Raw genomic sequence first — 19,785 nt, forward strand, 5'->3', positions numbered from 1 at the left:
AAAAAGTCTGCCATTTACTCTCTTTGCCAACACTATAATATTAAACCAACTTCAACCTTTAACACTGTAGTAATAGCCACCTTAGCCCAGCTATGGCATTGGAATTTTGCAAGTACTCCTTAAAATTCAGTAACAAAAAGGGGCACTCATAAGAGATAAAAATAACATACACCTCATTTCTCTGAAATATGGAAAAGAACAATAAAAATAATTTTTATTTCCCACTAATTTCAGAACACCACATATGCATAACCAACTTCTTTTACACTTTCAACAAGATGGATAAAAATACAATACCATGGTGATTGTCTTCTTTAAAAGTTCATAGGAACTTGTAAAGACATTATTTGTACAAGCTCCTGCCATTTTAGCAAAGTTTTTTGGTTTGTAATCCAACCACTGAAGAACTTGAAAATTTGAAAAAAATTTCAAGCCTTAAGCAAAATTGCTCTCAAGAAACTCCAGAAAATGGTTTGGTTACAGCCGTATGAAGGTTCATTATCTGGTCCTAATGCTCCTTTTTCCTCTACAAAATTCAAATTCTCAATAAATACCTGTATCTATGAAGGATCAGGCACCTACGTCGATCTCCAGCATCATGGAATTTAGGACAGAGATCTTTTGCTTTACATCCATCTCCATATCTGCATAAGCGTGTCTTGAATGTGTAAACATTCATCTCTGTAATTAAACATTATAATAAACTAATAATGACAAAAAAGGTGGAGAAAAATAAGCTTGCATCAAAAAATAATGTGATACTGGTGAAACAGACCTTACATAAAACAAATATAAATAAAAATGAAGAATACAAGTCAATATATTGCCAAAGAACACCTGAAAACTCACCATCATCTATCTCTTCTTTCAAGACATCTCCAATTTTTTTCATCAACTTCGACAGAGGTTCTTCAATCTTGGCTTTTGCTTCCTTGACAGCTTTATTGGTAGGTTTTATTTCTGCAGAAATTAGAATCAGAATTAAAAGGGCATTTCCCATTAAAAAAATCATGTCCAAACTATTTTGGACATAACTAATGAATAAAAATATTTTTACAACAATCCCACCGACCACATTATACCTAAATAAATTTAGTATGCAATGATTTCCAGACTCTGCATCAGTTACTATGAAAAAAAAGAAGAGTAACATGTTGCAGCACCAACACCACCTTGGTACCATTCATGTAGACTTAGTATGCAACTGCAAGATCAGTTGAGATGGGTGCTGCAAAAGATTGATGGCTTTATATGAAAAACTTTTTACTGCAAACTTTACTCATAAATGTCCTAATTATCTTAACCCTCTAAAGCCGAGCCTCTATTTACAAAAACGTCTACCATATGCTGGTGGCGCTCGGGAGTTAGCGCCGAAGCTGAAAAAAAGTTTTTTTCAAAAAATCACAGCACGCTTAGTTTCTAAGATTAAGAGTTCATTTTTGGCTCCATTTTTTCATCACTGCCTAAAGTTTAGTATGCAACCATCAGAAATGAAAAAAATATCTATCATTATCATATATAAATATTGAAATATATGACGGCGCAAAAAACATTTTCATATATAATTTTATACAAATCGCTGTGAGCAAAATGGTTAAAGCTAACGCGTTATTTTCTTTTTCTTTGTATTGTACACTAAATTGCGATGATTTTGGTATATAAAAAATTGTAAATTGATCAAAGCAACACAGAGAAAATATTATCACAAAATGATGCATGAATTTGTAACGTGCGGACGTAAAAAAATGTTTTTTTTTTCAAAAATTCACCATAAATCAAAATATTGTGCTACAGACTTCCCGTTTGTTGAAAAATTAAGGTAATTGATTGAATATTACTAGACTGTAAGTGTTTTAGCTTACAATTGCAGTTTTTGACCATTTTGGTCGAGTTAAAGTTGACCGAAGGTCGAATTTTTTCTATTTATCGTGATTTACATGAAAATATTTCAAAACTGATAAAAGCTACAATCATGAGTTATTTTCTGTTGTATTCTACATGAAATTGCACACATTTTCATATATAAAAGTTTATGTAACGACTAATATAAAACGGTGCAAACATTACGACAACGTGACGAAAGAATTTCAGAGATGTTCGGCCGAGTTACTGCACGGACGTAAGGAAAATGTTTTTTTTCTTCAAAAATTCACCATAAATCCAAATATTGTGCTAGAGACTTCCAATTTATTGCAAAATGAAGGTAAATGATTGAATATTACTAGAATGTAAGAGTTATCGTGATTTATGTGAAAATATTTCAAAACTGATAAAAGCTACAACCATGAGTTATTTTCTGCTGTATTCTACATGAAATTGCACACATTTTCATATAAAAAAAGTTTATGTAACGACTAATGTAAAATGATGCTAACATTACGACAACGTGATGAAAGAATTTCTGAGATGTTCGGCCGAGTTACCGCGCAGACGTAAGTTTTTTTTTTTTTTTTTTTTTTTTTTTTTCAGAAATTCACCATAAATCGAAATATTGTGCTAGAGACTTCCTGTTTGTTGAAAAATGAAGGTACATGATTGAATATTACTAGAATGTAAGAGTTTTAGCTTATAATTGCGTTTTTTTACCATTTCGGGTCGAAGTTAAAGTTGACCGAAGGTTGAAATTTTTGCAGTTATCGTGATTTATATGAAAATATTTCAAAACTGATAAAAGCTACAACCATGAGTTATTTTCCGTTGTATTCTACATGAAATTGCGCACATTTCCATATATAAAACTTTATGTAACGACTAATATAAAACGGTGTAAACATTACGACAACGTGACGAAAGAATTTCTGGCACGGATGTACGGAAAGTTTTTTTTAAAAAATTCACCATAAATCGAAATATTGTGCTAGAGACTTCCAATTTATTGCAAAATGAAGGTAAATGATTGAATATTACTAGAATGTAAGAGTTTTTAGCACAATTGCATTTTTTACCATTTCGGTCGAGTTAAATTTGACCGAAGGTTGAAATTTTGGCAGTTATCGTGGATTTATGTGAAAATATTTCAAAACTGATAAAAGCTACAACCATGAGCTATTTGCTGTTGTATTCTACATGAAATTGCACACATTTTCATATATAAAAGTTTATGTAACGACTAATGTAAAACGATGCAAACATTACGACAACGTGACGAAAGAATTTCTGAGATGTTCGGCCGAGTTACCGAGCGAAGACGTAAGGGAAAAGTTTTTTTTTTTTTTTTCAGAGATTCACCATAAATCGAAATATTGTGCTAGAGGCTTCCAGTTTGTTGCAAAATGAAGGTACATGATTGAATATTACTAGAATGTAAGAGTTTTAGCTTATAATTCATTTTTACCATTTCTGGTCGAAGTCAAAGTTGACCGAAGGTTGAAATTTTGGCAGTTATCGTGGGGTTTATATGAAAATATTTCCAAACTGATAAAAGCTACAACCATGGGTTGTATTTTGCTGTATTTACATGAAACTGCGCACATTTTCATATATAAAACTTTATGTAATGGCTAATATAAAACAGTGCAAAAATTACGACAAAATGACCAAAGAATTTCTGAAAATTTGGCCGAAGTTTCACGGGCGTAAGGAAAAAGTTTTTTTCAAAAAATTCACCATAAATCGAAATATTGTGCTAGAGACTTTCAATTTGTTGCAAAATGAAGGTACATGATTGAATATTACTAGAATGTAAGAGTTTTAGCTTACAATTGCGTTTTTCGACCATTTCGGTCGAGTCAAAGTTGACCAAAGGTTGAAATTTTGTGTAGTCGACATACGGTACGTCCACTTGGCACCCAACAGACAATTTTAGTCGACGTATGATACGTCCAGTAGGTGTTTAAGAGTTAATTGCAACAGGCATTTTAGTTCTTGCACCTGCAGATTCATATCTTGCAAACTGTGCATGTGAGGCATTGGGCAATGCTTTGGCTCAATCCTCCAATGAATCATCCTTCATAAGAGAAGCTTAACTTTGCCAGGCATTCATGCAGTACTCCCTACACCAGGATTGTTGGCTGGCAGAATATTGACACTGATCACTGCTGGGGACCACACCATTTGGTACTTTCAATAACTCAAGGCCTTCAAGTACTCACAGTAATTAGACCCCCTTCAAGAAAGAAAAAAAAAAAAAAAAAAAAGGGAGGGGGGTTTGTTGCCTCACAGGACAGATTGTAATTGGTAGAGAATTCTGACAAGGAAACCTCTGAGCATCCATGCCCCACACAAGACAACTTGCATTACTAAGGTGGTGGATTGGATGTACTAGAATATTTTCAGCCTGAAGTGCTTTTTTAAGCTTAATGAAAAAGCTCTCTTTGCAGATTCCTAGACTCAATGATGTAACATTCCTGCGGTGAAGTCCATCTTAGCCATCCTGAAGAACGATTTGCTCCAATACTTGGTCAAGCATTATGGTTTATGGTCACAACATGTGCCTCCTTATACATTCATCAGCAGACCTCAGGGAATTTTTCACATTTCAAGGGTGTTTCTCTCACGTTGATCACTCTTTCGTAATGCCTGAGGACCATGCCAAAAATACGCTAGCCACCCATTCACAAAGTTCTGTCTCTTGAGTGTCAGTTCTGTTGGGGTGGTCTTACTGTTTTAAATTGGCTAGGATACATGTTCATTCATACCTGTATTCTGAACTTTAAATTCACCTCCAGACCAAGACTTAGCCTTACATGCATGGCCTGAGCAGCATAATGAAGATGATGCCACTTCAAAATCTCTCTGGTCTTGTGTCTTTATCTGACCTCCAGAGCTTCAAACAGCCAACCCAACCCCTTGGATACCTTTTCTGTCTCTGAAGTTAAAAGATTGGCTTCTCCATCTCCTGCAGTTTGAAAGCCTCCAGCTCCCTGAACTGTTGAATTTCAGCAGACATCGTGTCCTTTCAGTGTTAATTGTCTATCTATGCCATATTCTGTATAATGAACTTTCCACCCAGAGGGTCACATTCTCCCTTTTATCCCAGCTGAGGCTGATCACCAGGTACAGGGGGGATGGGGCAGATGATCCCCCCTTCCCCCTTGGACGGTGTATCTCGTGAATGGTGTCAAGTTCTTCATTTGACCTCTTAATAGGAGGGGACAGTGGAGTTGGTAAAGGGATAAGCAAAGAAAGGAGTATCTGGTTTCAGATCTGATTGAATAAATGTAAATTGCAGTTCTGTCAGCATCATATGAACATCTATCTGATTACTTTTTCTTCCTTGCATTATGTATCATTTTCTCAAAGTATTGAAAAAGTTAATGTACCTTAGAAAAAGTACATTAATATACCTGTGTTAGTGTAACACATTACTTATCTCAGTTATCAACCAAGAATTTCAATAGCCTAAGCTCATTTAGGTTATATGATGTATTTTGGACAGAGTAGGGATTTCATAGAATTTTGTTTGCCTTTCTTAATAAATAACAGTTCTATAGTGTTATATGTATAATTGCCTGCATACTCACATAGCCTATAAGGATTTGGATTAGAGGTTTGTAAGATTTGTAGAAAACAAAATACTGTACGAAAAATTAGATACCTACTCTAGAAAATCAACAAATACATGGACTACAGTGCATATCGTACTTTTCAGTATTTTATTATGTCTACTTGTATTGCATATTTTATTGTATTTCACAGCTGACATGGCCTTCCTAAAAATTGAAATGGCATAATGATACTTAAAAAGAGAGGGAAGAAAGAATGAGATAGATTTTTATGTGATTACACTGCTACACCTATGGAGTATTGTGAGAGATTTTTCAAAATGTATTTATGCAGTATATTAAGTTGCAAGTATGGGGAAAAAAGGCAGGCAATTCCCTTTTGCATGAAGTTTTCGGTTTAAAATGTGATGGGGGTTGTTTATCATCTTGAGTGTATCCAGTTGTGTAGTATTGACAAGGTTATGTGAGGAAGGGTACGAAGCTTTCCTTGAACACCCCTAGTTTTTTTTTTTTTACTCGCCCTTAATCCAGATTCCACCATTATGGGATGGCCCGTTTGCTCTGTTAATCCAGATTATTGAAGAATTATCCACCAGCAGTTTTGCACAAAACAGCTGTTATTTCACAACCAGTGGTTAACAGTCTACGCTTATCCTAGCTCTACAGCCCCATCTGAGCAAAGTAGGGAGGTGCACTCAAACCAACAACTTTCCGAGTTCTCACATTCTTTGCCAATTGCACTTCCTGACAATACAGCCAAATTCTCACATCAGGGTGATCCCTCTCACTGCATTAGACCTGCAAAGAGTCTCCATTAGTGAGAAAAAGAGACTGTCATAAAACCATTAGTGAGAAAAGAGACTGTCATAAAAAAAATAACATTCCATATTAAAATAAAAAGAATTACATGAACATGGGCCTATGTATGGCCATCACGGAGTGCTGTTTGAAATGGGTCACGACTTAATTCTGTTGCAGTTAGTGATATTCTTCTATCTAACTGGTGATATTCTTCCTTATGCTGGTTACAAAGTAATCAGGGAAGAAAGTTCTTCTGTCCAACACTCAAACTTAAACATCACTGAATTCATCTATGTTGAATTCTTCTGTCCAACACTCAAACTTAAACATCACTGAATTCATCTATGTTGACATTGAGATAGACTCGTGTGCAGGGCAGCCAAACAGTTTTTAATGATGTTTGCAGATGTGGGGGGGGAATGATTTGTTTCATCCCTGGTATTTGCCTATATAAATATGCCATCCTTTCCTCCCCCTGCTACAACCTAAGGTTTACCATTCTTCAGCAGTCCGTAAACATGATGCAGGACTATTGTTCAGGAAAGTCACCATTCTACTTGATGACAGCCATCACACTGCTGCTAGGTTTCTTAATGGAGATCATATCCCAGGAAATGACTACAATATTCTTGCACTGGGTGGTCCAACGGTGCTTTTGTCAGTAGTCCTTTGTTGGGCAAACAAACATACATGATTTCTCTAAGTGAAGAAGTTTTCACAGTTCCCTTTTTCATCTCTGACCTAACCTTGACCACATGCACAGGAGCTCTTTATCCCCAGATCATTGTCATTTTTGCCACTCCCCATGAGATCAGACCTGCAGCATGTGTCTAACAGATCAACAAAGGAAATGGACTTGGAGGATGACCTTTTCCTGTATTCTCCAGCTATTGATTATGTACTTCTCAAATGCCAGTATTGTAAGCACTGTTGTAACACGTTTGCCTTTAATTTATTTACAGGCAGTCCTCGGTTAACAACAATCCGGCTTTATGGCTCTTGGCTAACAACGTTGTTAACCAGATTTTCAGCATCAGTAAGCGGTTTATTGGTGTCAGTAAGTGGTTCACTGGTACCAGTAAGCGGTTTATTGGCGTCGGTAAGCTGTTTATCGTCGACAATAATAACGTTGTTAACCAGATTTTCAGTGACAGTAAGCGATTTTTAGCGTCAGTAAGCGGTTTATTGGTGTCGGTAAGTGGTTCACTGGTATTAGTAAGCGGTTTATCGGCGTCGGTAAGCTGTTTATCATTGGCAATAAGTGGCATTGCCACTTACAATGCCACAAACGCCATTTAATACCATAATTATCAGCAATTTTCAGTTTAAGTATCGCTAACCCTACATGATATCTCTCCATTTTCTCACATGGATGGTAAGTTATTCAAATATTTTTAGGTCAAGTACTACCATAAAAGCATTTATCCTGAGAGACCATACTATGATTAACACCTGATAACAACATATTAACATAAACCTAACACTAAATCTTGAATGGCCATAACTAATCATAAAACGCCCTCCAGTATTTTCTCAATTTAAAGCCTTTGAAAGTGTGAATTACAGTACTCACCATTAGTAGAGGCTTTAACAATTATTTCCATCTTCTTATCAGGAAACCGAAAACCTGACAATAAGTTTACCACTGCTGAATCTCCTTTAAAGGTGAAGTGGAGAGCATCTGAAAATAAAAACTCATGTTGCTGGCTTCAAAAACAGAAAAATTACAATATCAACACCTACAGACCAAAAATCTATAAAATGAATTACATTTCATATCACATATCAGCATGAAGAACTTCAAGACTCAAATTCATGGCTTACTTTGTATGAGGACACCCTGGCCACAAGCTCCCAATTCCACAAACATCTCATTAATATCCTTCACTGGCACAATGTCTGTGAAATTGCTCACGACTATGGTGAGTACAGGTGTTACAGGAACTTGAATTGGCCCTACATTATCAGCCATTACAGGAACCTGCTGTACCTTGTTCATTTTGCTCTCCTTTTTAATTCTGTTCAAGACATCATGAATACTCAGCAGCAGCTCCAAATCTTCACTCTCAAGTTTGGTTGCACCTTCTGGAATTCAAACAATTATTAAAATTCTGGGTATAAAGTATCATCTTCACTTACATTCAAAGCATTTGATATTTGGCATTCATAACATGCTTAGTTATAAAATCTGCAGTAATCTCATTCTATGCTTCTTTTACCCACAAAACAGAGTAGTGGCAAATCTGGAGGTTTTAATTCCCCTTCCTTCATAAATTTTTCTCTCATTCTAACATACATTCATTCCATTTCTTCTCTATTATGTCTTTAAAGCATTTAAATGAGACATCAAGAGGCTGAAAAGCACTAGTCAAGCCAGCAGAAATAATCACTATATCAGCATTTGATTCCCAAACAGCTCTTAAAAAAATTCCATTTGATGTGACCTGAACATATCCCTAAAAAGTAAATCTATCTCTCATCTTAAAGCACCTGGTCCTAATCTCCAAACTCTTTTCAGCCACCTTCATCCATCCAGACTTTTCCATGGATAATGATCCAATCTGGAAATTTTTTGCTTGGGCAGCTTAGTAACATAGAGTAAAATCTACCAAAAATGAAATTTGCCTAGTTTTATTGTTTGTACTTTTATTTAACAAGATGGTGGGATTACATACGACATAATCATGTTTTGGGGATGAAAAGGGTTGTATAATGGACTGTGGCATATCATACTTTTGGATATATCGGAAAAATGGAAACATCAATATGACGGGTTTCGCCTCCAGATTGAGCGCCGAACTCTTTTTTCGAGTCAGGATTCAAAAGGAATGCTGGGAGTTTGAGTGAGGAAGAAAGTGCATCACACACATGAATACATGTTTATGCTTATAGCACACTGTAATTTCACTTTACATTATCTTGCATTTTTATATCCTAAAGATTATATGCATGAAACAGAGCCGGTAGATTAATGAATTGTTTCATTTCATTTTCATTTGTATCATACCATTTCAGAGCACTTGATATTGTAGGCAAACTTTCTATATATTCATCTAGAAACTGGGTGGAAAATCTGTTTGTTACTGTTACAACATGCTCCATGACTTGGTTTAAAAAATCCACAAAAAGTTTGTGAGAGAGAAAGAGAGAATTTTGTGCTGATTATGGAAAAGGCACTGTTATTTCCTTTTTAATTGTAGTCATCATCATTCTCTGAAACAAGTAGTGATAATCTCTCTTCAGGCAAAATATTTTTATTTCGCTTTAAATTGCTCATTATGGGGGGTAAATAGGTTCAAGCAAAAAGAAATCAGTTGTTTATCAATGTATGCCAGAAGTGTAGTGGGTGGTGGAAGTTGTTGTCCTCGCCAGACTGTCTTTGTCTTACAAAAAAAGTTGCCATTTACCACTAATGTAGCACATAGTGTTACCAACTGATGTTCCTCCAATTTGTATAAGAGGGAAGGGAATTTCCAACCAATTTTAGTAGCTCACCAGCCTTGAAAGACGTAGGATGTGTTACTCTGTTGAAGGCAGTGTGATATGTGATGTGGCTGACTGAGATATGCTGTCAGTGACGCATAACACATTAATAATAACTTACCTTACTTAATGGGTACTGTTTGTTTATATAAGCATACTTTATAGCAAAATGGAAAACGGAGCAACTTCAAAATTATGAGAAAAATGACAAATGTGATTAGTTGTCACATTTCTGTAAGACATTTAATTTGTAAAAAAGTTTTACTTAATTTTCATTAAACACTTTACATATATTTTGCTGTGTTTACATTATTATTATTCTAAAATTCATTAATCATTGTTATAAGTGCTTTAGGGGTGTAAATACTTAAGAGTAAGAATTTTAGGTAAGTAATGTAAGATGACTTTGGGTGTTTTGGGATAATGATTTGGGTTATTTTTATTTGAAATATCAAATTATTTTAGTATGATAATTTAAGGTATAATTTTATTTGAAATATTAAATTACACAGTTAACTGGTAAATAAGAAGTTGTAAGTGTTTTACAGTAGTTTAAGGGGTACAGGGTATAAATATACCTGTACTTACTAGCAAAAACATGCATTCAAGTATGTGCATCCTCAACTTATGGCGATTCGAGCTTACGCTGCTTTTTCAGCTAACGGCGAGAATAGGCATAAGTTAATGGTGCCTACAGCGATGTAAGTAAATGTAAAATCAAGTTACGGCACCATAACTCAAGTTATAGCGCTGTTAGTGCCGTTAAAGGCAGGGAGCTGGAACGGATCCCCACCGTTTCTTCAACAGATGTTGGCAAGACGAGTTATTTGTAACTCTTCTCCCCTTCCCTCAACCAAAGGGAAGAAGTGTGCATATGTATAACTGCATGAGCTGGGGGATATTGAATGTGTTTCTCTCTCTTTTGGGTTCTAAATTTTGTTTTTACATCTCTTTTGTGCCAAGATAATGACAAACCATAAAAATAAAAATTGAAAACATATTCAAACAAAAATGGGAATATTGTAAAAAAAAATAAATAAATAAAAAAGAAAAAAGAAAATTTAAAAAGGAGGATAGTGTGCTTGAGCGAGTTGTAAGCTTTAACCTACGCAGCATGAGTTGCTCTTCTTCCTCACTTTCTCTTTGCGTCGTGCTTGATTATTTCATTACAAGTTACAGTAAAGCATGGATATCCTTTCATAAAACATGGAAAAAGCATATATGTAAAAACCATAAAATACAAAAAATCAAACAAAGCCAAACGCCTGCCAACCCCTCTCGACCCATCCAACACTACATTCCCACCCTCCTACCAGCCAGGGAAACTCCTTCCCTGGCGACCCACCACCCAAAACACTTTCTCTGTGTGAATCTTCTGTAAACAGTCTTACTGCTGCTCCCCTCCCATAGTGCACAGCCTTCTGATCAAACCCTCCCCCCCAAAATCTTGGACAGAACAGAATACAGAATTTAGGCCAAAGGCCAAGCAAGGGACCTACGATGCCATTCAGTGCCGAACCGAAAACTGACAGTAAAAAGGTGTAATAGGAGGAAAGTCGCGCAGTTGAACCATTAAACAATTGTTAGGAGAGGGTAGAAAGTAAGTTAGAAGAAAGAGAATATGGATGGAGGTACAGTAAAAGTCCATGACATACTGAATTTAACAAGCCATTTTTTGTTGTACTGATCTTGAGGTGGCAGGCATGTAGTGGGTTTTAATACTGCTCATGTGGTTCTCTGACATTTTTATGTCCCGTATGTTGTTGATGACAGGTATTAACTTGATGGGTGGTAACTCTAATACTGTCAGTACAGTGCCTTCTGAAGGTGCCCTCTTGAATATAACATGAAATTCTCTGAGAGATGCATCATGGTCATCCCAATACAGGCACCAGGCCATCCAGTGAAACAGAATCTGAACTGGTAGACCACATTAGTTTCTCTAAAGGCATCACACACAGGTGAGGCCAAGTTGTTAACCATCAGGTGGTTATCAACAGAGCACAGGACAGCTACCATCTATGCTCCTAAAAGCACTCAATATTTTAAAAGAAAAGCCCTCCTTCAATGTAACACAGGAGCCACTCCTATCTACAAAAATCAATATACCCACAGCAATAACATTTCACGGAAATTATATCACCAACCAAGACTACCTCGGTTGGATCAGGGTAGTCTGCAGGTCTGGTTCTTCAGGGTGTCTTGGTTGGTGATCAAGATTTCTGCAAAGAACCATGGCCCTTCATAATCACTTACCTAGTTCACATGGGAGAGATGCCAGTCAATTAACAACCACCAACAGAGAATCACCAAAGTAGGAAAAAAAACCCACTTCATGCCTACTTCCACTGTATCAACACAACCATAGAACTACTCTTTAATTCAGTCACTAACTCACTGAAAGCACGCCATGTCAAACTTAGCAAAACATTAATGGCCATATTTAATGACATGAATAGAGAATAATTATTATGTGATCTTTCCTCTAAGAAAAGTGATCTTTCCCCTACAGAAATGGAAAACATTTGAAAAATATAAACACTTTAATATGAATTAAACTTTACTGGTGCAGCCATAACTACTAATGGAACATGTTTCCAAGGGGGCTGCCTTCCTAAAAATAAATGAGAAAGTTATGAGAGATTGTAACAGAAACTATGTTAACCCTTTGGGTGCGTCTGTTGCCTGTGAGTGACAAGAGAGAACTGTAGTGGAAGCACAGGCATCAACTCTGGTTTACCACCATAGAAAAATGTTTGCCTTTAAAATTGCAAGTCCACTTTCTTTTATTTACAATTAGAGAAAACTTGAAGTCGATATCTAGCACCATCTGTCGGTGGCATCCCGAAATTGTAACAACAAAGAGACCTTCAGTGTTTATCGCTCAGCTGGACAAGAAATAAATTGTATTTTGTCTATTTACTCTCTATAAACTATAAATGCTAGTTTGAGAGAGAGAGAGAGAGAGAGAGAGAGAGAGAGAGAGAGAGAGAGAGAGAGAGAGAGAGAGAGAGAGAGAGAGAGAGAGAGAGAGAGAGAGAGAGAGAGAGAGAGAGAGAGAGAGAGAGAGAGAGAGAGAGAGAGAGAGACTGACTTTGTGGGCATTGTTCTGGAAATAAAAAATGCGGTGTTTAGGCCAGCTAGGCTTCGTGCACATTGCTTGGGAAATGAAAAATGAGTACTGACTGACTTGGCAAGTTTATTTGGGAAAAGTTGAAAAGTTAGTACTGATTGAGCAGTGTAAACTAAACTCTCATAACCAGTCATTATTATTTGTTATTGTATTTCCTGTCATGTTTTTGCTTCACAAGCACAGCTGTGTAAGTTAGATTACTTTTGGTTTTCTGTTTTATTTTTAAATCTTTATCCAAGATGATGATTGTTTTTATTTGTTTTTGTATCACCACACAAATATGTATGCTTGCTGTGTAGGTTAGGTTGGTTTTCAGCTTGGAAAATTTTGAACAAGAGTTACTGTTTGATCAATAGTTCGTTACCACTGATCAAACAGTAACTCCTATCTTGTAATTTGTAAGTTTATATGGTTTTGTGCTTATTATCTAGGAAAGTTTCCCCCCCCCTTTATTTTATTTAATTCTAGTTCATTTTGAATTTTAGATAATCATGAATCCTTTAAGAAAGTAATCAAGAATTTTAAAAACACAAGAAGGAACTTGAAGAAATAAGAGCATCTGACAATGAAATTGAGGGTGCATTTGAGGAAATGACTGACTTATGGGAAGGGGACAGTGAAGAAGATACTGATGAGGCAGAAGATATCATTGAAAATATGGTTTCACAAGAGGAGGATATTGCAATTCCAACCACTAGTAATTACCAAAGTACTGTGGATTGACATAAAGTGGAATATGCTTCAGTAAACCCCCCAAAATTAGATGAAATTACAGATTTTACAGGTAATCCTGGTGTAGAGGGCATAGAAATCTTACTCCCTATTAGTGTTTTTTGAAACTTGTTTCCCTCAAGAAATATTTGATCATGTGGTTATGGAAACAAATAATATGCTGAGATGATGATAAGTATGAGGCATCCATTACAGTGCAGATCCAGGTACAATAATTGGCATCCAATAACAGTAGAAATCAAAGCATTTGTTGCAGTACAAATAATGATGGGCATTGTGTAGAAAGCAACTTTAGCATCATACTTTGCAATCCTTTTTGGTTATCAAAGACATCAGGTTTTAGTGAGGTGTTCACTAGAGACAGGTACCAATTGGTATGTGCTTTTTTTGCATTTTGCAGACAATGATGCACACAAAAGTAATGACAGACTTTATAAGGTGAGGCCAATTCTAAATATTGTTCAAAATTTGTATACAAAAATTTACAGAAGTAATAAAGAAATAGCTATTGATGAGACCATGCTGAAATTCAAACGCAGGTTGTATTTCAAAAAGGATTTACCTTCAAAACCAACAAGATGGGGGATAAAAGTTTGGTCCCTTTGTGATGCATTCCAATGTATATACAGGCGAGAAAAAGTTAATCAACACCCTAGTGAAAGTGGGTTAGGTACTAACATTAATAGAAGGGTTTGAAAATAAAGGCCAGATACTCTTTGTGGATAACTTTTACACAAGTGTAGAGCTTTTTAGTAAGCTAAGGGAGAGAGGTGTGGGTGCTTGTGGCACTATTTCTGTAAATAGAAAGGGTCTGCCCAAGGAAATGGGGAGAGCTAAAATGAAAAAAGGAGAATTTCAATAATGTGGACAAATAATGAAAAATACAATGGTAGCAGAGGAAGCAAAGAACATGTTGTCAGCTGTTAGTGATTAAAGTGAAGAAGAAGAAGAAGAAGAAGAAGAAGAAGAAGAAGAAGAAGAAGAAGAAAGAAGAAGAAGAAGAAGAAGAAGAAGAAGAAGAAGAAGAAGAAGAAGAAGAATAAAAAGAAAAAAGAAGAAGAAGAAGAAGAAAAAGTTCCAGAATTAACATAAACCATCTGTTCAAGCTTATTACAAAAAAAAAAAAAAAAAAGTTACAGAATTATACATAAACCATCTGTTCAAGCTTATTATAATAAATATAAGGAGGGGTGGACAGGTTTGATCAACTGTGTGCAACATATAATTTTAGTCAGAGGAGTCAGAGGAAGAAGAAATGGTACCAGGTTATACGGCATTTTGTTACAGAAGTGGTCTTAGTGGATGCAAAAAATAGCTTATGGTATTCAAAATCTGAATAAAAAACTAAGTCAAGAGAAAATTTGGAGAACAGGTAGATATGGACTGTTGGAAGGTTATTCAAAAATGCCAATGACTGGCAAGAGGAGACTTGAATTACCATATCAAACACTCACAGGCAGACATTTCATGGCTCAACTGGCAGACAAATATCACATGCCTGATTGTATTGTTTGCAGTATAAGAAGCAGTGACTGCTGCTTGAACAGAAAAGGGCAGTGCAGAATTTACCATACTATAAGCAAGTACAAAAAGATCTGTGAATGTAATACGCTATGCAAAACCAGTAGTTAGTTGAAATTTTGTTTTGAGAGTTTTCTGAATGAAAATTCCTATTTCATTTGTATATGAGTCTCATAGATGAAAGTACATAAAATGTAATTTTTTTCTATATAATACTCTGAATACTGTTCTACTTCATTCCTATGCCTTAACATCATATAAAGAGATTCTCTTTTATTTTCATATAATAAAAGTTGTGCTGCATAAACAAAAGCTACATTGTAGGTTCTTTTCCAGTCTTTCAACACTACAAAATCTCAAAATATTTTTCATAAAAGGTATCTATTTCACCAAAGAAAAATAATTTTTGTATTGAGTTATTTATCAAGAGATGGTTGCAAATTTGTTCCACACAAATTTTCTTTAGATTTAGCTTCCCCCAAAATATGCTGGGTCAAGAATTATGAATAATGCCCACCTAAGGTTTTTTGCTTTATTTTTTGCTATTTTTGACCATTTTTCTCTAACACTTAGCATTTTTCATTACTGAAAAAAAAAAAAAAAAAAAAAAAAAAAAAAAGTCAGATATGGAAAAAATAGTGTCTCTTATAGCAAAAGAAATATGAAGCCAATTGGAGCATTTTTTTTTTTATAAAGTTTTACAAATTTATGGGGGAAATTGCAAATGGCATTTATGGGGGAAATTCCAAATGCAGATTGACGCAGCTTAAGGGTTAAGTACAATGCAACTGGAGGAAATACCAGGGAAAGAGGAACACCATGCACTTCGAACCTCTCACTAGAGCTACCTGAGGGAATCTGTTTCAATGAAAATGACATTTTTATAATAAATTAAGGTTTTATATACACTTACCAAGTAATTACATAAATACAGTTTCTACTTTAAACGGCAGCTTAAGAATTGAAAATTCGCGGTAGCGCTCTTTTGTTTTGGTGCAGGTAAGTGCCCCGCCCACTTTCAGGGAAGAATAGGTACAACGTAGCTAAAGAGCTCAGTTCGTTTGTGCTCTATGACCATGTTCATGTAATTAGTTGATAAGTATATATAAAACCTTATTTTATTATAAAAATATTTTTATATATGACACTTACCAAATAATTACAAAGCTTAATCCCACATTGATAGGAGGTCAGAAGAATGGACATGTGCTACTCCAAAAATATTGTAAAGAAATGCATTGGAAATAGAAAAGAAAAGCTAGAGCATTGTGGTCACTGCTCATCTTGACCCGTAGGGACATGACCGGTAGTGTCAGGATTGTCCCGACTTCAGTGGGAGCTTTGTGGTCAGGGAGTGCTGCTATGACTTGACAAAGCTTAAACACAATAATTGCCATTGCCCTGGGCAAAAAATAGACATTGACTAACACACGACCATAAAACTATATTATCTGTACACCATTTAAAAAATATATTACCCATCCATTAAAAACAAAGATTACAGGGTAGTCCATGTACTAAGTACCCCGGTCTTCCCAAAATCTCAACAACCTTAATCAAGGCTAGGAGACAGAGAAATAGGAGAATCACTCCTACCCCTCATTCCCTAGTGCCACGTCAGGCGCAGAGAATGGACCCAGTGTACTGTAGTCCTCGAACACAGTTTCAACAGCACGAAGATAATAGTTGGCGAAGACTGAGCGACACTTCAAATAAGTTGCTTGGATTATGGTAGCTAGAGAGAGATGGCGTTAAAAAGCCAACGAAGTGGCTACTGCCCGTACTTCATGTGCTTTACCTTTAACAACAGTAAATTATTCTCCTCAATTCTCAAGTGAAACTCTACAATAACCTCCCTCAAAAACAAAGAGATAGCATTCTTGGAGAGAGGAAGTAAAGGGTTCTTGACAGAACAATAGAGTAGAGTAGATGGAGGACCGAAGTCTCACTTTCTAAGACTGGTCTAGAAGAGGACTTCTTGCTGACAGGGCAAACTGATCTCGGATCCCCTCTGTTACCTCGAAAGGGCTGTGCCTGGAGAGGAGAGAGGCTGAGGATTAAATGAAACAGCAGGTGTTTGGTTAGATTCCATTGTTCGCTTGGACAACTGCACAAGCAAGTCGTGAGTAGCCTTTTGCAATTCCATAGTTACTCACTCTAATGTCATTAGAGGAAAAAAGGCTGGTACTGTCCAGATGAGCAAAAGGAAGAGCAGATCTCTGGAACAGTGTCACTCCTTTAGTGGTGAAAGAACACCACGTCTCTTTTCTTCAGTATACATGACGAAAAACTAGCAGCTAACTCCTGTACCCCATCCTGAATTGCCTTGTCCGCACACGACAGGACTCCGAGCCAGTCTGCACGTATGTACATAGCAGAAACTCCTAGGGAAGGAGCTTCCCCGGTTGTATAGAATACATACCTCCTTTTGGAAAACTGAGGAGGTGAACAGGAAAACCGAGGAGGAGAACAAAGTACAGCTTTCCCCAACTCCCTCTCCTCAGACAGCCAAGAGCCAATCCCCGACGACGCTTTCTTGGACGAAATAGAGAGGGCCATCTACGGGAGTCTAGTGGTATTAGAGGATTGATGTAACAAGAACGCTGATCGCGAGGAAGAAGGGGCTGCAGTGGAGAAATGTCGGGAAGCAGAACAGAAAGTAATTCAATAATGAGCCGTAAGCTGATGAAGGCTGTTCTGGTTCAAGTTCTGCCTCTGCTGAAGATACAGCAGAAAGCTCCAAATCTTGCTGTGGTTCTTCTGGTTTCAAAGAGGGTTCTTCAACAGTTCCAGGATGTTGTCCAAACATTGGTGAATGGGAAGCAAAGAGGAGTCTTAGGGTGCCGATGTGCTTGCAGACTTCACGCAACAGGACAGGTGAAAAAGGTACGGCCTTGGGTATCTGTGTACAGTGTGAACTGAACCTACAGCAGGCTTACAAGCCACTGGGAGCTCGGACCCAATGGAAGAGGGAGATCCCAAAGTGCATTTATGAGCCAATTGGCATTTGTGAGCCTAAGAGAGCTCTCTGTTGTTCCAATAGCAGTAAGAGGGCTCTTGATCCCCAACTGGCATTTGTGAGCCTAGGAGAGCTCTCTGTTGTCCCAACAGCAGCAAGAGGGCTCTTGATCCTTAAGGTGCCGGCGAGGTGCCACTGGAAGCACATCTGAAACATGCCTCTTCAAAGGTCTAGAAGACTCCTGAAAATGTCGACCGTGTCCTTTGGGTTCGGAATCTGAACCACTGGAAGATAAGGTGTGATCCAATTGGCCACATTTCAAGCGTTTGGTTGCCAAAACCTGGGAAATAGCAACAGGTTCGGCTGAGGAAGGAACTACTCGTGGGCAAACCCCAACGACCTCCCTTGGACTTACGGTTTGCCTCCTCCCTGATGCAGGGAAGTCTGACAAGGACTGAATTTGGGAGATCCGTAAGACGCCTTTCCAGTGGATGTCTGTCAATACCTGGGACCAGCAACAGGCTCGACTGAGGAAGCAACTACTCGTGGGCAAAACCCCAAACCTCCCTTGAACTAACTTATACAATGATTGGTCAACACTTTCCATTACTTATGGCCCAATCCTTACACTCCTCACAAGTCAAGTCGGGGGAACATACTTGTTCACGGTACTGAAAACAAATAGAATGTTCGTCATATTTAAATGAAGTCAACCTAGTATTACAGCCTTTGTTGCAATACCGGTTACTGGTCACACTTGTCTGACATAATAGTCCAAAAAATTGAAAAAAGGCCAAGCTAAGCTATGAAAATATAACTCAGAGGCTACCAAATGAAAGAATACATCACCAAATCCTTCAAAAGACAACCAACCCATCCAGTGAAACTACCGATGCTGAATGACCGATGTTTGGTCATCAACGGCAGAAACAAACTGTGCTCTTTAGCTACGTTGTACCTATTCTTCACTAAAAGTGGGCGTGGCACTTACCTGCACCAAAACAAAAGAGCTGTACCGCAAATTTTCAATTCTTAAGCTGCCATTTAAAGTAGAAACTATAGCTATGTCATTACTTGGTAAGTGTCATATATAAAACCTAAGGATAGTTACATGGGAGGAAGCCAAATAAACTACAGTAATTCACAAAAATCAACGCAGCACTGACTAAAGGCACACTGCAACAATTATTCAATAGTCTATAGTCTGCCGTGGCAGGCACTCTGATAATGGTAACCCCACAGACATCATAACAGGTGCAACTTAGTTTTTTAATTTTGTGAACACCCCCCCAAAAAAAAAAAATATTCATGGTCCATCTTTAACATTCCCACCATAATATTAAAACAAAAGTAAATATATTTCATCTATAGCATGTGCAATATACTTTTTCCCGTTTATCTCCAAATGCTGTGCCTTCCAAACCAGTTTCTCTAATTGTAATGGTTGGATATCAACACATTACACATCAATTCAATTTTACATCAACTTCAAAAATAACAAAGAACATAAGAAACAAAATAAAAATCATATTAACATGATTGCCATACCTTTTTTATCTCCGCCAATCAGTTTCACCAGGGAATTGTCACCAAAAACTTTGAGATAATTGAGAATGCGTTCAGCTCTCTCAGCATGTTTTCGTTGCTTGTAATTGATCATGAGAAATCCTAAAAATAAAGTCTTTATTTAAGTCTTGAAACATTTCAATATT

At 36.8% G+C, this 19,785-nt stretch overlaps 1 protein-coding gene across 2 annotated transcripts in view; it reads right to left on the reverse strand.

Annotated features, from left to right (window-relative positions):
- Window positions 1-19,785, reverse strand: part of LOC136844943 (uncharacterized) — a 96,012-nt gene that overhangs the window by 51,177 nt on the left and 25,050 nt on the right. For both annotated transcript variants that reach the window (XM_067114349.1, XM_067114350.1), the window contains exons 7-11: window positions 19,622-19,741; window positions 8,070-8,330; window positions 7,819-7,926; window positions 850-960; window positions 555-681 (exon numbers count right to left, since the gene is read on the reverse strand). In XM_067114349.1, the coding sequence (XP_066970450.1) occupies window positions 555-681; window positions 850-960; window positions 7,819-7,926; window positions 8,070-8,330; window positions 19,622-19,741 (727 nt within the window). The remainder of the gene's footprint in view (window positions 1-554; window positions 682-849; window positions 961-7,818; window positions 7,927-8,069; window positions 8,331-19,621; window positions 19,742-19,785) is intronic.

This window comes from Macrobrachium rosenbergii, chromosome 13, assembly GCF_040412425.1.
Source record: "Macrobrachium rosenbergii isolate ZJJX-2024 chromosome 13, ASM4041242v1, whole genome shotgun sequence".
In the NCBI taxonomy this organism is placed as follows: domain Eukaryota; kingdom Metazoa; phylum Arthropoda; class Malacostraca; order Decapoda; family Palaemonidae; genus Macrobrachium; species Macrobrachium rosenbergii.